Source organism: Rhodamnia argentea, chromosome 6 (genome assembly GCF_020921035.1).
Source record: "Rhodamnia argentea isolate NSW1041297 chromosome 6, ASM2092103v1, whole genome shotgun sequence".
Classification (NCBI taxonomy): domain Eukaryota; kingdom Viridiplantae; phylum Streptophyta; class Magnoliopsida; order Myrtales; family Myrtaceae; genus Rhodamnia; species Rhodamnia argentea.
In genome coordinates this window covers 28,749,834-28,766,792 of record NC_063155.1, presented here as the reverse complement: position 1 = coordinate 28,766,792, position 16,959 = coordinate 28,749,834, and the positions used below count along the sequence as shown (strand labels likewise).

Genomic DNA, 16,959 nt, shown 5'->3' with positions numbered 1-16,959 from the left:
TAATGTCTATATTGAATCCGTGGAAGCGACTTATTTTTAACTAAGACTCTGTCTATTTTGCAAAAATAAATAATTTGAAACATATTATTCTAAAAATGATCATTTATATTGCCTATATAAATATATGGACGAAAATATTTTTATCGTCCACGAAAATATCCAGATTGCTTTCATCTTCTTATTGTGCACTACCTATGCCCTGTCACATGGTCTTTTTAGCTAATGTCTTGATTTCGGTTATTGAGCTTATGGTAGTCTTGTCCAGCTTAAGCACGAAACTTGCCTAGGCTATCATCAAGACCAACTCGCTTCTCTCTCCTTAACGTTTGGAACCATTGCCCAGCCACTCTGCCTGTCTTCTTGTGGCTGGGTTGGATCATTCTTCACTCCTGTTAGAAGGGAGACCTCTCTTTGCATACCGACCCTCCGGTTAGTTCCACTTCCGGGAATAAATTGTGGTCGTTAATAAAAACATTATCCATTGACTAATTATTTCAAATGAGACAAGCGGATAATTTTTTACATTTTTTTTTAGCCATTCATTTTCAGTGAAACAAACGGATTTTAAGTCATTATTTGAAAATTTATCCATTTTATATATTTTTACCTATGTAAGAGTTTCGGTGTGAATACTAACTTATTTCACATGCACATGTAATTAGTGGGTATTTAAAAGAAAATTACGTAACCGTTCACATTTTAAAAATAGATTTGCAATTACTAAACAGCCAATTTATCCTACATTACTTCAAAAGTTTATGAAGCTTGATTATGATATGTTAATAAAATTTCGTACTCGCACTTATCTTGGAAATGCGCCTACGTTGACTCACTTATGTTTTGGGGAGATAACTATACTTTTTTCAGGTTAAAGGATAACCATACTTCACAAGTGAACTACTTCTATGTTTTCAGGAGACAACTGTATTTCAAAAGTGAACTAATTGTATATTTCCATTATTTTTTTATTGAGTCAGGGCAAAGCCTGAGGCTCTTCGCTGGTTTACTTACCAAAATGGAATTCTCTAATAGTCAAATGAGTGGGTCAAGATGAAAATGATGGACCCAAATTGATCCATTTAACTTGCATTAACTCATTTCTATGCAATATAATTTAGCAATCCATAGGCCAATCGACTAAGACCTAACCTTACCCGACCCATGCCATATTATTAAAATAGTTATGTATTTAACTCAACCTATGAAAATCGGTATCCATAATATTTAGCACACTTCAAGCTCTTCATAAATATATTACTTGGAAAAAACTTGAAGAAGTAAATTTACAGAAAAAAAAAAAAAAGATGTTGCTAATGCTAAATAAAGTAAAAAATGTATAAAAAACTAACTAAAAATTGAACTACCTATGAAAGACTAGAAAAGTATGCATGTCTCGTGACGATATATATTCGGAAAAATTTTAAATAAGGGCCTGAAGTGCTCTCATTTTTTTAAATAATGGCATGAAGTGAATCTTATTTCAAATATGGGCCTGAATTGCCTTCATTATTTTAAATAATGGCATGAGCAATGGCATTTTTGTCATTTTCTTTTTTCCCTTTCTTTTTTTTCTTTTTTCCTTTTTTTTTTGCCATGGCTTCTCGCCGATGGCCGATCTTGGCCAACCACTAGCGAGGGATGGGCAAGGTTGCCCTCGCCCGCCAAATCTAGCAAGGGTAGCTGTTGCCGGCCTCGAGCGCGGCCTCACTTGCCTGTGCGAGGCAACCCTCGCCCGGGTGAGGCCGGCGAGGGCAACTATTGACTCGCCCAAGCAAGGCCCTCGTCATCCTTGCTCACCCAAACCTCGTTGATGTCTGGCCACCAGCGAAAAGCTAAGGCAAAAAAGAAGGAAAAAAGAAAAGAAAAAATAAAGAAAGCGATGAAAATGCCCTTGGTTATGCCCTTCTTTAGAATAATGGAGGCATTTTAAGACCTTATTTGAAATAAGGTCCACTTCAACCATTATTTAAAAAAAATGAGGGCATTCAAGCCCTTATTTAGAATTTTTCCCATATATTTTGAATGCATGCTTTATTGTACGTTCTAGGGCTCTACTAAGGGAAATACCCTCCGTGCATGGACTATTAGAAAAAAAAAAAAATTGGCACTTCAAAAAGTGGCTGAGGCAAAATTTTACTAATTAAGAAAAACCGAGTTAAGCAAAATGATCACATACTAAATGATCTCGGAAAAAAGAGAGAGTAAAAACGAAACAATGGATGTGATATAAATTTGGGGAAAATTACTAAAAAGGTCCTAAACTTATTGCGGTTTTGTCAATTCCGTCATAAACTCTTTTTTTGTGCCAATTCAGTTATCAATCTTTTGCATTTGTGCCAATTCGATCATTCTGGCCGACGTCGATGAAGATATCGACATTGACGTGATCAATTTTTAATAAATTTTTTTTTTTTTTAATTTTTCCTTTTCTTTTCCTCCTCCTTCTATGGCCGGCGAGAGCGAGGGCGAGGCTCGGCCGAGCCAAATTTGGGTGAGCTTAGTCTTTGCCCCGCCATGGCGAGATCGAGACCCATCGTCACTAGCTAAGACCAAACCTCACCATGGTCGTGCGAGCTCAACCTCGCAGGATATGGTCAAGGCCAAAGCTCGCGGCGAGCTCGACCATCACGCAACCATGGCGAGGTTGACATCACCCGGATCTAGCTAGGCTGAGCCTCATCGTTGCCGGGGGAGGCTAGACCTCACTATCGTTGGGCAAGGTCGAGCTCGCGCAGCGACGATGGCCAAGGTCGGCCTTGGCTAGGCCAACCTTGCCGGCCAGAGTAAGGAGGAAAAGAAAACAAGAAGAAAGAGACAACAAAAATTGGAAAAAATAAGAATTATTTTAAAAATTGGCCATGTTGCTTTTTCGTTAGCGTCGGCTAATGTCCACGTTAGTGTCGATCGACCAAAGTTGATCAAAAAGACTGAATTAACAAAAATATGAAATATTGAGGACTAAATTGACACAATTACAATAGATTTAGGGCTATTTTTCCAATAAATTTGAAGAGAAATAGTTAAAGAAATTTGAGAAGGCATCAGAAGATTGAAGAGGGGCGGCTGTGTGGGCTTGTAGAGCCTCAACAGCAACAGCTAAAAAAGCAATATGCAACCCATTAAGACCATCACAATATCTCAGCTCAATTCGATTTCACTACTTTTAGTGGTCGTGGGTTTAGTTTCTTCTTCTATTGTCTCTTTGCTGGGTTTTGATTGCGCATGCGAATGGCTATCGAGATATGCGTGCAGGACTCTTCCCATCCAACCACAATCCGCTTGTGATGAAACAGCCACCCTTCACTTCATCGGGACCCACATGTTGATGCTTCTTTTCGCCAAGATGGTCCTGACATCGGGCGTCCTTTCGTCGATGGCCGGTCACGGCAAAATGCTTGTCACTCTCCCATGCACTTGTCGAAGCTAATCTTCCAATGGCACTCACACCAAAACTCTATATTTTGTTTCTCGAACTTTACTAACATAATAGTCTTTGGGTGACTATAAAAATAGTAGTCTGTTATGAACCACAAATTCTTAAAAGATTGAACCAATTAACAGTTTGAAATAAATTGTTAATTGTATTTTTGTGGCCAAAAAGATAATGTCAGTATAATAGTCACCCAAAAACTGGAGATAATTATCAAAAAAGTTATAAACCTTTCACACTTTTGTCAATTCAGTCCTAAGCATTTAAGACTTTTTCGAATTCGGTGCCAAGCCTTTTAAGTTTGTCGATTCGGTCCTATTGGAGGAAAATCGCTGACGTGAACGCTAGCTGCCGACGGGAATAATTTTAGTAATTTTTTTATTTTTTAATATCTGAATTCTTTTTCCTTTTTTGTCTTCCTAGGTTTAGAGGCTAGTGGGGGTAGCCAGCCCTTGGGCGAGAGCTAGCGGCCCCCTTCAGCATGTGCCTAGGCGCCGATGGGGCTGCTGGCCTCTGAATCCAGAAAGACAAAAAAGGAGAAAAATTAAAAAAATATATAATGTAAAACTTAAAAAAAAAAAGGAAAAATTTATTAAAAAGTATCCATATCAACGCTAGCGGTGCCAGTTAGAACGATTGGCGTCCACGTCGATGATTTCCAGCCAATAGGACTGAATCGGCAAAAGGTAAAAATGTATAAGACTGGAATGACAAAAAAGTGAAATATTTAGGATTTTTTTGATAATTTTTTTCAAAAACTATTATATAATCAATTTCATTTGTTTTACACATTACCAATGCAGGAGAAAATCTATGCAGTCGGAAAGCGAATAAGAATATTTTCCCTAGGGGAAAGAACCTCATCAATACAGACCACATACATAGGTTGGATTCGTGTGGCCGGCCAGTCATTGGCTTGGTCATCTAGAAGATAAGGAGGACTATCATATATAATGTACTCGCATTTTTTCAGCTCCCAAGTCCCAAAAACGGGTGAAACAATCAATGGCTTGCGACGTTCCTCAGCTTCCACTTGGTTCGAACGGGAGACCGATCCCGCTGTTAGGGTTTGGAACAGCCGAATACCCTTTGGGCAGCACGGAGAACCTCAAAGAGATCGTCCTCCGCGCGATCAAGCTCGGCTACAGGCACTTCGACACGGCAGCCGCGTATCGGTCCGAGATGCCCCTCGGAGAAGCCATCGCCGAGGCCCTCGAGCTTGGCCTTGTGAAGTCCCGGGACGACTTGTTCGTCACTTCCAAGCTCTGGTGCAACGATGCGCATAGAGAGCGCGTCATCCCCGCGCTACGGAATTCACTCAGGAATCTTCAACTGGAGTGTCTGGATCTCTATCTCGTGCACTGGCCGATGAGCTTGAGACCGGAGGCTGAGCTCCAACCAAAGGAGGAGGATTTGCTCCCGTTTGAGATGGAGTCCGTGTGGAAAGGCATGGAAGAGTGTGTCAAGCTGGGCCTCGTTAAATGCATCGGCGTCAGCAATTTCTCCTGCAAAAAACTGGACAGGTTGCTCGCCGCGGCAAAAATCGCACCCGTCGTCAATCAAGTAAGTTCGTCCCTAGCATAATTCTTATCGTTACTAGGGTGCGCCTATTCTCACATATTTTCCTGATTTAAGCACACCCTTAATTACCCTCTGAAAGCCCATTAAGTCGAGCATGGATCTATATTCATTGTGACCTTTCTTGCACAAGGGAAATGCTTGCATGACTATCACACTTCGAGCATGGATCGCTATTCATTGTGACCTTTCTTGCACAAGGAAAATGCTTGCATGACTATCACACTTCTCAATGACAGTATGCCGGTGCTATGCAAGCCTTAAAAAGATATCACAATTTTTTTTCTTTTATTTGCTTCATTTGTGACTGATATAGCACTGTCCACTATCATTGAGCAGTGGACGGTTCTGCTAGCCAGTCCCTTAGCGGAAAGTCATAAACGATTGACCGTCACTTCCCTATCTACATTTAGTTTAAAATTGTTCTTTTTTGTCTTTTTCTACACCTAGCACAAATTTACTCTGTCAAAAGAGGAAAGTCCATAGGGAAAGAAGTATACTTAGAGAGATTAAATTCCATATTTAACTTGATTTTCATTTGGAACAAAATAAGAATAATATGTAATAGGGAATTGCTACCAAGACAGTCTAACAAGTATTGTCGTTATTTCGACCCCATGATTTTTCAATTAATAAGTGATTTATCCAAAACACGCGATGATGGTGTGTTAATCTATGGTTAGAAATAACTGACAGTACTCTTAGATTATTATGAAAGTATTTTCCTATATAATATGTGTGTAATGTAAGACATAAAGTAGCGACGTCTACAGAATTTGAATAAAGATATTAATTATCGTGTGTGGAGACACGCGAGAGGGAGAGAGAGGGAGAGGTACTGGATTTGATTGTGATATTTGAGTGAATGCCTGTCCAAGTACCTAGCGCTACATGGAATGAAACTACTGAGAAAAACTCAAAACTTCGAACCAAACGTTCTGCATTTACTGAATGTATAGTTACAACATGTCTACCAAGAAATAGTCTTCAATCTTTACCGTCACCAATGGCCGGCCATGGTCGTACGAACGGCTGACCGCTACGAGAACGCCATAAATATTCGGAAGGCAGAGAAGAGCATGTAATAAGGTAACTTGGCATGATTGTAAGGTGGAAATGAACCCTCTGTGGCAACAAAAGAAGATGAGGGAGTTTTGCGTGGAGAAGGGCATACACGTAAGCGCCTACTCACCTTTGGGAGGACGGGGAACCGTATGGGGATCCAACCGAGTGATGGATTGCGAGGTGCTCCACCCAATCGCCACCTCCAGAGGGAAAACCATTGCCCAGGTACAACTCTTCGCATTCTCACTCCACATCTTATTGCCAAAAATCTACCATCTATTTCATTCACGCGATCGATAACTATTGTTCGCCACGTAGTTTGGCATATTAATCACGCCGGCTGTTTTCATGGTCTAGAATTTAGCCGTGCCGCCCCAAGGTTAAGAGTGATTTTAAAGGGGTTTTCATGTGGATTGGAACCGTCGAACTTGACTGTTGATCGTCGGATGTTAAACATGATTTTACACTACTGTTAAGTTCTAGAGGGTGTGTGCAGTATGATGAAATTTTATGCCATGTAATATGGCATATAAGCTTATCTAGGTTGGGTGGAACATGTGAAGGTTTGCTTGAGATGGGCGTACGAGCAAGGAGTGAGCGTCATCATGAAGAGCTTCAACGAAGAGAGAATGCAGCAGAACCTCCACATATTTGACTGGAGTCTTAGTCCTGAGGAGCTTCAAAAGATTAGTCGAATCCCACAAATTAGAGCGTGTGTCCCGTTGGGATTCATCTCAGAAAAGGGGCCTTACAAGTCCCTTGACGAGTTCTGGGATGGCGAAATTTGACAATACATGACTGATCACCACAACATCGTTCAATATCCGGCAGGACCGCCATGCTCGTCTTGTTGCTGTCCATGAATGTTCAACAGAAGGGCTTGGCAGTTAGTGTGTCGTGTGGTTTTCAATGACCCACTTGAACTTGAGGATTGATCATTCGTTTTCCAAAGATTTCAATACATCAGAATAACACTGCTCCACTATACTTTCAACAATCAACCTAGGACTCGTTTCTTGCCTGGTTGGAGAAAATTATCTTTCGATTAGAGGGTATGGACATCACGCATCTTTATTTTTCATTAAGTTTACATGGAGGCGATGTTCATCTTAGTAACCAACCAATCGAAAGCCTGATCGGAGGAAGTCCCAAGGAATGATGGAAAACATAACTCAACAAGTTACGCACTGTTCATTTAGCAAGAACCTTAAAACTCTCCGTGGATCCACTTATCCTTTTATCCAGAGACGCAACCTTTCCCTCATTGTTTTTGTTTTGTAACTGGATTTAGCAAATCAGGTATGGATTGTTGCCTTTCGACCCAGGGCCCGATGGACCAAGTTTGACTGTCTCGAGTTGAATGAACTAATTGAAGCAATTAACGCTTCTTAATTTAAACTCTCCTCGTCCCAAAGCTCTTGAGCAGACTCGCAAGGACCATCTGGGGATACAAATTCAAGTCCGGGGTATCCTTTCGTTTGTGGAATTTGACTAATCTTGTTCGATTCGTCGGGGCTCAAGCTCCAGTCAAGTATGTCAAGGTTCTCTTTGACCAGCACGCCGACTCCGTGTTCATGCGCCCACCTTAGACAAACCTTCGTGAGCTTAACCGTGGATTAAACACATTCTCATATGTAAATAGCAAAGAGTAAACCTGCTTACAAACTTACACTGATAGTAACCCGAGAGCAAGTTCACAGAGACGAGTAATGTTCTGGCATTCCACCAAGTTCTAGCTTTAATGAATTATCGTGTGTTGTGTAGGATGCTTGTACGAGGCATTGCGAGGGTAAATTTTAATTTCTTTCTCTTAACCAATTGGATAATTTCTTAGGGGTTCATATCTTACGTAACGCTGACTAATCGTAGCTTAGCTACATAGAATATTCATTTAAGAGGACCTAGTGCCTAATTAATTGTCTGGATCAATATTTGTATGCATAAAATCATCAAAATTCAATAAGGATAATGTCACGCCTCGATCCCTAGGCCCGCAACAACCCTACCAAAATGCATTAGGTCATAAAATGACAACGTCCCAGACACGTTATCGACCCATTATGTTTATCTTTTTATTAAACGCATGCGGAACGTGCAACTTCCAAACAGTTATAAAATCAACGGGGATAGAAAAGCAGGAAATCAAACCAGACACTATCATTTTTATTTATTTACTGTTAACCACAGGAAGTACGTATATACAAATCCTACCTCAAGGCCACTTCCTACAACCCTCCAAAAATATCAGATCAGAGTTATGGATTAACACTACTCCGTGCTACTCAAAAAGAATCCGCGAACACTTCTGGCTTTCATAGCTAAAGGCTTGAAAAAAAAATAGTTAACAACAACGGGCGAGATATAAAATCTCCGTTAGTCAACGCCTAAGTCCGAGTAGGGCGTTGATTCGCTCAGGGCGGCCTAAACATACAGGTCAATGTCGATAACATATCAATAGCATGCGACTCCGTAACGTTCTAGCTACCACATGATCGGGCGCAAATCAATAGTTAACCATCAAACACTTGTCATCTTACCTCGCCTTAGTTCACATATTATACAAGACACAACAGGGCATTCAATCACACACAAATCAAGGCTCACAACTAGATTACCGATCACAACTTTCATGCGCAATGGAATAAAATAACATTAGTAAAATAATAAATCGATAGCTTATCATCAAAACATCAGCAGCATATCGTCAAAACCTCGGCAGCTTATCCTCAAAACCTTGATAGCTTATGTTGACACCTAAATTTTAATTTTCATTTATCATTTCATAAAAATGAGAGTTAGTCATAATTCTCACAAAAAATAATCTTCATGCATTACATTTTTATTTTTTGTCAGTCGCATCATCTGCATTTAGGGTCATAGGTGAATCAATTGAGTTTGATTTGACAGGTGGTTGGAGCGGACTCGGTCTAAGATTTTTAACTGAACCTGCGGGATGTGCCGAATGGACCTATTTCTTGAGCACAATCCTATTCGTTCAAGCTTGTTTTAATCATTTAGGCCTTCGGTTAAATGCTCGTTATTTAGAGAAGCCTTTGTTTGAGCTTGATAAATTAAAATGAGCCCATAGTTTGGATTGAAAATTTTGGGTGGGTCATGAATGTGGATGTGCCAAATTTTTTCACTATAATTTTGATCCAATTTAATTGAAAGTCAGCCCATTCTTACTTGACTATGGAAGGCCTCTAGTCGACGACCAATTTTATTAATTAAGTTCTAATTGAGCCCACAGAAGCACAAGAACTTAGGCCATCTCTCATTCCCCCATCAAGTGGTCGAATACACTAGTGTCCTAGTGCAATTGGGACTCTTCAAAAATTTCATTTTAATTCTGAATCTTATTTGTTTGAGAGGCTTATCTTGACTAAGAGTTTTACCGAATTGGGGAACTTATTTAGCAAGAGTTCTAGAAGATAGGGAAGCACAAGATCTAATGGTCATAATCGTGTCCTACTCAAGCTAGGATAATTGATCCGACGGTTCAAGAAAACTCCTAGTCCTACTAGGATTATCGGGTCTAGCTCTATATATACAAGGGCTTGCTTGCAAATGTGGGGGGGACGATCAGAATTTTTAGCGCTTGAGGGTTAAAGAAAGGTTCTACGGGTTCGACTGAACGAGACGTTGGAGATAGTCCTCAATCGGCGAAGCCCCGATCGTGCGCACGTGATCAAGCTCCATCGTTCGTCGTCGAAGGTTCCTTTGGTGTTCCAACTCGGTCTCGGAGTCGCCACAGCTCGCCAATCACCGCTGGTGCCCGAAGCTTCAACCGCCGATCGAGAATCAATTTGTTTTGCCCGAGACCCTCTGCTGTCCGCCTCTGTTCAGCAGTAAAATAAGGTTGATCAGCCCCTGTCTTGGTGTTATTTGGAGCTCTAATCGTCTTGTTACTTGTACTAGACTTCCTGAAAAAGTTTAGCGGCAAATCGAGCTCGGATAGGCGCGTTCTTGGACAAATTTTCCAGTTTTCGCGTGATCTGGAAATTGCTCAAAAAAGGTACGACTTTCACGTCTTTGATTGCAGTCCATGTTTATTTATGTGATAATTTGCATAAGTTTTTTAGTACCATGTTGAATAAACACTGATTTGCAAGCAAAGGTGGAAAATTGGATCTTTTCCTATCAAATTCATGTTGGCACCGAAAGTTGAATGGATGATGCAAAAGGCCGATCTTTTTCGTGTAGGCTTGACATGTTCAAGAGTTGATTGAATCTTACGCTAGCTTAGAAATTTAATGAAATCAGAGCTAATCTTTTATCAAACAACAAATGAATTTTTGCCGATTGTCAAAAAGTAATCTTGAAATCTGGTTCCGCGGGATAAAAATTCTGACCATGGTAGGGACTGAAAGTCAGATTTTAGTAGAGTGAAAATTCTGATATCATTCTCAGTAAGTATGATGGAAAAGGTGAGGGAGCCATTCGGCACTTAGATTTTCATGGCATGAATTGCTCTCTACAGTTGATCCTAAAGCATTATCTTTGAGTGGTTTTGTTTTGTGATGACTTAGTCCTATCTCTCCATGTCATAAACGATTTGAATTTACTGGCATGAGCATGGAATTTTTGGCACGTAGGCAATTCGTTTGATCGAACGGTTTCATGTGAGTGGAGGATTAATCTTTTTCGCTACGTTGGTTGACTTGGAACTTATCCGTTGGGTGTTCGATCATGACCTTGTGTTATTGATAGGAATTTGTGATTGTTCGATATTATCTCCTAGTGTGAATAAAGATTCGACCAAATTGAAATTTTATCTAATTTGGCTAAGTTAGATAAATTTTGACTCATGGATACATTTTTTAGCTAGTCGTTATCTTTAACACATGCGGAACGGTTTGGATGTTATCTTATCTTATCTCCGGTGAATTTTCTGAATACATTCGATTAGAGATAAGGTTTGGTTGGATTGAATCTCTACCTATTTTTTTATGAGGATTATCTAAAATTAAATTTTCAAATCTCAAAGATAATTTCTCAAATTAAAAATGGATTGGGCATTTAGATGAGGAAAGGTGGATCCTCAATCTCACAATTTCGGCCACCCCTCCAAATTTTTGAAATTTCAAGCTCAATTGACTCATTTTTATTTTATTTTTGTCATGCTTGTTTGTTTTGATTTGTTATAAAATTTGCACATCTTTAAACAAACATGCCCATAATATATGCTCCCCTATATGCCTAGACCCGTCGGAAAAATAAGTCACACGCCTTAGCCACGATCTCGTGGAATGGGATGGTGATTTAGTATAGAAATTCGTATTCTGCCCTTCGGCAAAAGGGATGTCGTTTTTCTATACGTATATCCGCTTATTGGTTCGAATCCTCGAAGATGTAGCGGATAAAATCTCGCTCTAGCCCAGATCTTTGGGAATGAGAGGATTTTCGAAAAAATCGAAAATTAAAGGTATATTATGGGCATTTTTGTTTATTTTTGTTCAGATTTTTGATTGCTTTTGAGTGTTTTCTTTTATTACCGAAAATACCAAAAAAAATTCATCCTCTAGGCGCATAATATATGGTCATCATGTCACATTTTTTTCAATTAATTAATTATCAAATTCATATCAATTGGAAAGGCTTTTTCATGAAATTGGTACCGAAAGGGCATTAATTTTTTAGCGTAACCAAGTCCCCGGACTCATTCTCTCTGGTTCGTAGAGATAAAATAGTTCTCCCGCTATTTTATATAGGTTTCTAATCAACCTACCGTAAATGATTAATGGCGGCTCCGATTAAATATTTTCTCATGAATGAACCTAAGTTGCAATTCGGTAGGACTTGGGAGGGTCCGAATTAGGTTAGTTGATTTAATTAACTTGATAATCCGTTAACCTAAATTTTAGGTCGCGACAACTTATCGTCAAAACCTTGATAGCTTGTTGCCCAAACCATGATAGCTTATCGCCTAAACCTCAATAGTTTATCGTCAAAATCTTGATAGCTTATCGCCCAAACCTCGATAGCTTGTCGCCCAAAACCTCGATAGCTTATCGCTAAAATCTTGATAGTTTATTGTCCAAATCGATAGCTTATCGACCAAGGTTAACTAACCCAATCATGATTAACAAAAAGTAACTATGGTTAATAAAAAGTAACTATAGTTAACGAAAAGTAACTATAGTTAACTAAAAGTAACTGCGGTTAATGAAAAATAACTATAGTTAACTAAAAGTAACTACGATTACTTTAACTAACCAAGGTTGACTAACCCGACCGCAGTCAATTAATCCAATCGGGGTCAATTAACTTAACCAAATCATCATTAACTAAACTAACCCACAATTAACATAAAATAATCTATCCCTAAATGTAATTAACATCTTAATCAGAGTTTAGGGGTTAACTCACAAATAACGGTTGTCGACGACAAACGGTCGGCGACGATAAGTCCAACACAACAACGGCGATCCTCGATGGCTCTCGGCTTCTCGGCTCGGCACGATGGTCGGCGGCTTGAGCGCGGGGGTGGTGTGTGGCTTGAAGATGACAATCCACAGCGGCGCGGCAACAAATAACGAATGGTGGAGCTTGAATCGACGCCGAACAAATCGGGTCTCCACCGACCAGCCTCTGTTCTTTGAGAATTAGCCCCCAAATCCGAGTAGCCCTCAATCTTACGGTTGCATAGGAGAAAACGGAGCTCAATTCGCCCTCCGGGCGAGCTCAAACGAGCGATTTCTTTTCGAGCACGCACAAAAAATTGAGAAAGAGAGGGAACTCGAGTTGGGGAGGTTTTGGCCGAAAATTCAAAAAGAAGAGAGAGAGAGAGAGAGAGAGAGAGAGAGAGAGAGAGCTATGAGATATTATTTCATTTTTGGTTTCTTGAGCAAGCCTAGCTCAAGATAAGAAACCCTCCATCAAGACCATGCTACAAAAGTCTCCTCTCATCAAAGCTTCTTGTCTTTTGCTAATAATGCAAAAAAGGCATTTTGGTCATTTCACAAACAAGGGTAAGTTAGTCATTTGGCATAAATGATTAGGGGTACTTCGATAATTTAGCATCAAGGGTAAGATGGTAATTTTGCAAAGGAGTAGAATGGTCATTTCAAGGCAAAAGGGCAAAACAGTAAATTTACCTTTAAGGGCAAAATGGTAAATTCACTTCTAAGGTTCGGCTAGGATTAGGCTCAGGCGCGAATTGTCTCGAAGCTTCGATTTGACGATTCAATTATCCCAACTTGATTTTCCTTGTCAAATGCCTTAAGGTTACCCAATACCCTTTTCGATTCGATAAATCAACATCTAAATATTGTCCCTTAATCCTCGAAAATCCAATATTATCAACCAGATTGAAATTCGTGGTTAAAATCCATCGAATTCATTTATCTTACGGACGTCGAATTTTCGAGATGTTACAAATAAGGTGGATAGAGATTGATTTCGACCACAAAAAAAAAAAAAAAGTTGGACATTGATGACGGCCTGGGCAAGCGTCTTCCCTTTGGCTTTGGCAATCACTTGTAGCACCTCGCATCGCATCACAGCGTCGGTCCCCCAAAGGGTTCCTTTGGCGCCTAACGGAGAGTAGGCTGCGATGTGGATTTCCTTTGCCTTACGAGAATTCCCTAAGTTTCTTTGTTGTCACATAGGGTTCATCTCCACCTATACAATCAAATCACACCCATTTAAATCGGAAATAAAAGAAATTACATCCTTTTTCTGAAGTCCGAGGAATCCGGACTCATATGACTCACGAATGAAACTTAAGGTGAAATGCTATGAAAACTAAATAATCTTGCAAGTCAAGTCAAATGCATGAAAATAAAATTATTTGTGAGATCAGCATATCGTTTCATCCCAACTCCTAAGGCACCATCTCTCTCTCTCTCTCTCTCTCTCTCTCTCTCTCTCTCTCTCTCTCTCTCTCTAATGAAACTTAACGTGAGATTTCATCCTTACTCCTAGGGCATCTCGACATAGGGGACATCTCCACTTCGAGGCATCTCGACTCAAAGTATCCCCTAAATACTCCTCGGGGCATCCCCACTCCACGGCATCATCACCATCAATACGTGGACCATGGAACTTACTTTTTATTAATACTTTCCGTATTTAATCTCATAACATCCATGCATGTGATATATAATAGTCATATGATTACCCTTGCATCCACATCGAAATCAACATTCATTTCAAGAATCAACATCCAATACACATCATCTTGTCATGCAAATCATTACTGAAATATAATGGCTATGTCTTTTTCATGCATCACTTTTACAAGTATTAATAACGTACTTCTTCACTTCATTTCTCATACAAGCAATGGTAACACTCTCAAAGAATCAGCAACACGAACATCGACAACCAAACAATCAATAGCATGAACATCGACAACATGATCATTAACAACTCAAATAATAGACAACTCAATTAATTGGCAACGCTTAACAACTAAATTGGTGACTTAGTCAAATAACAAAGGTATCACTTTCTAGTTTAATCTCACCATTTAAATTTTTTGTACTACCAAATCTCACGGAAGTTGATTAATCACGACCTCGGCATGTAAAATCTCATCGATTCATGATATATGAGCACAACGATTCATCATGCAATCATTATAACTTTCTCACACATAACGTCAAAGTTCAAAGTAGAATTAACAATCATTAGATAACCAAGTCAACAGTACTTCGTAGATCAATCTAATTTAGCCCCTAGAGTTTCACTTACCCCGAGTAAAACTTGGACAACTCAAATCTTTAACCGATGCCGGAGCATTCCTTGAAGGCGTCGAAGGGCATTAATAATTTCTTATCTTTTCAAGAGTAGTTGAGTAACCTTTAGATTTCCAAGTCTTATTAAATTGTATCGTGTCTTTCCTAAGAGTCAATTCTAGTTCCTAGAATTTAATTGTGTTTTCTATTTTGGAGGGTTGTTCCATGCTCGCCTATATAAGGGCATTTTGATGAATGAGAACAGCGGACTTGTTAATTGATAAATTTATTTGAGCCTTTGGCTTGTTAACAAGAAGGAGTTCTTGTTTCTACTCTTATCCTTTGGGGTGGATTCCCACTCGTGGCGAGTATTCTATCCCTTAGTTTCTCACTTGTATTACCTCCTACTTTTCTACGCTTTCTCCCAATGTCATTACCTTCCAGGCAAAATAAAGAAGAAAGATTAACAACTCTCTCTCAACAAAACTAGTATAGTAAAAGAATAAAGCTCACAAGTTCACCTTGGGAGCTCTTGAGAGAAAGAATTTTGAAACTTTGATGACACAATAGTGGGATCTTTGCATTTACTCGAAAGATTTAAGTGAAACTAGAAGATAAAAGTGATGAAAGATCTCTTTTCTTTGCAATAACAAGTTGAAATTCTTTTTGAACTTGGAAGAAAGAAAAAGATCTATTTATAGGCCAAGGAAGATAAGAACAAGTAGCCCACCTTAAAAGAAATGATGACTTGAGATTAAAAGTGGCAAAATCATATTGCTCCATCCAATGATAAGTTCAAGGGGAATGAACTTAGAATATTAAGAGTAAGAGTAATGATGACTTGGGTTAGAAACATCAAGTGTAAAGAGAGGAATGGTGCTTCCATCCTAAGAAAACAAGTGGCCCAATAAAAGTAGCTAGCAATGAGATATTTTGAGAGAAAGCTTCTTGGCCAAGTAAAATGAAAGAGTCATTAAGGCATTAATGATTAAGATTGAAGTAGATAATGCAATGCATGATATCATCATAAGCCAAGTTCAATGTCTCAACTTATGAGCGCGTGGGTGTTAAAACACTTAGGAAAAAAATGAAAATATGTGTGCACAAATTAGAGAATGACCAACGACCCAACTATATGATTTTTAACGTAGATATTTTGTCAAGTTACTAAAATATTAGAGCGTAAATGGAGAAATTAATACACATTCTAAATATTATAAATATTTTGAACCAACCAAAAATTATTAGTGAAAGGTAACGGATGCTAGGAAAATTTCAATCCAAGAAACTTAAAATTTGAAAACCATGCAAAAACTCCAAGCTACTTAACGTTATTAACTTATATGCACTATTATCGAACATAGGAAATTCCGGATTTCACAAAGAGAGTCCCGTAAGAAGGTGGTCGAATCTTGAATGAAACTCCTCTAGTGATTTATCCTGGAGATTTGGCCAATCGCCATTGCCTCGTTTAGGACAATGGTGACTTCCTTGTTTCCCATGCGCAAAAAAAGGGAGAAATTATCCAAAAAGTCCTAAATCTATTGCACTTCTATTAATTCAATTCTAAACTTTTAAATTTTGCCAATCAAATGTTTGGCAATTGAGTCAATTCGATTAATTTTGACCAAAAATCCTGAAATGGGTGCCGACCGTCCTACGTAGTACGATTGACACCGACGTGTACAATTTTCGGTAATACTTTAACAACTTTTGAATTTTTATTTTTTTATTTTTTCTTTGTTTTTTTTTTAATCGTGGCCGGCAATGGTTGGCGAGCTTTGTCGGCCACCGGCAAGGGTGTGGACCCTTGCTTAGATCTCAGGGAGTAAAAGAGATAATTTGATTTTACTAGGGGTGAGAAATAGGAACTACCTGGATCGAACCGAACCAGCCGGTTCTAGGTAGCTCGTGAGGGCACAGGTCCGGTTCCATTTCAATTTTTGGAAATGGATGATTTTCAGTTTGGTTCCCGATGCTATGGTGAAACTACCCACCCGAACTGGATCGATCTTTTTTGTTTAATTCCTTTACTACCTAAAAAGCCGAATTGATGTCCTTTCTATTGATGATGCTTGGTCTGCTTTCTATGGGTTCTGTTACTTGTGTATGACTAAACTCTTGAGCATAAATTCTATAACACTTGCCCCTTCACAATGTATTGCGTTAATCGACACCTTCCATCAACAAAAGAAAGGGCAAAGA

General features: G+C 39.2%; 1 protein-coding gene across 1 annotated transcript; it reads left to right on the top strand.

Moving 5' to 3' along the window:
* The first annotated feature begins 4,369 nt into the window (after positions 1–4,369).
* On the top strand, positions 4,370–7,024 carry LOC115728860 (non-functional NADPH-dependent codeinone reductase 2-like). Its single transcript, XM_030659273.2, has 3 exons — positions 4,370–4,993; positions 6,119–6,298; positions 6,637–7,024. Exons 1-3 carry the CDS (start codon positions 4,436–4,438, stop codon positions 6,859–6,861), a joined length of 963 nt encoding a protein of 320 aa, XP_030515133.1. The 5' UTR covers positions 4,370–4,435; the 3' UTR covers positions 6,862–7,024.
* The last annotated feature ends 9,935 nt before the right edge of the window (positions 7,025–16,959 follow it).

Coding starts and splice junctions, on each gene's coding strand:
- LOC115728860 (XM_030659273.2), top strand. CDS start 4,436: ATGGCTTGCGACGTTCCTCAGCTTCCACTTGGTTCGAACGGGAGACCG. Junction 4,994..6,118: donor TCGCACCCGTCGTCAATCAA/GTAAGTTCGTCC, acceptor CATGATTGTAAG/GTGGAAATGAACCCTCTGTG. Junction 6,299..6,636: donor GAGGGAAAACCATTGCCCAG/GTACAACTCTTC, acceptor GAACATGTGAAG/GTTTGCTTGAGATGGGCGTA.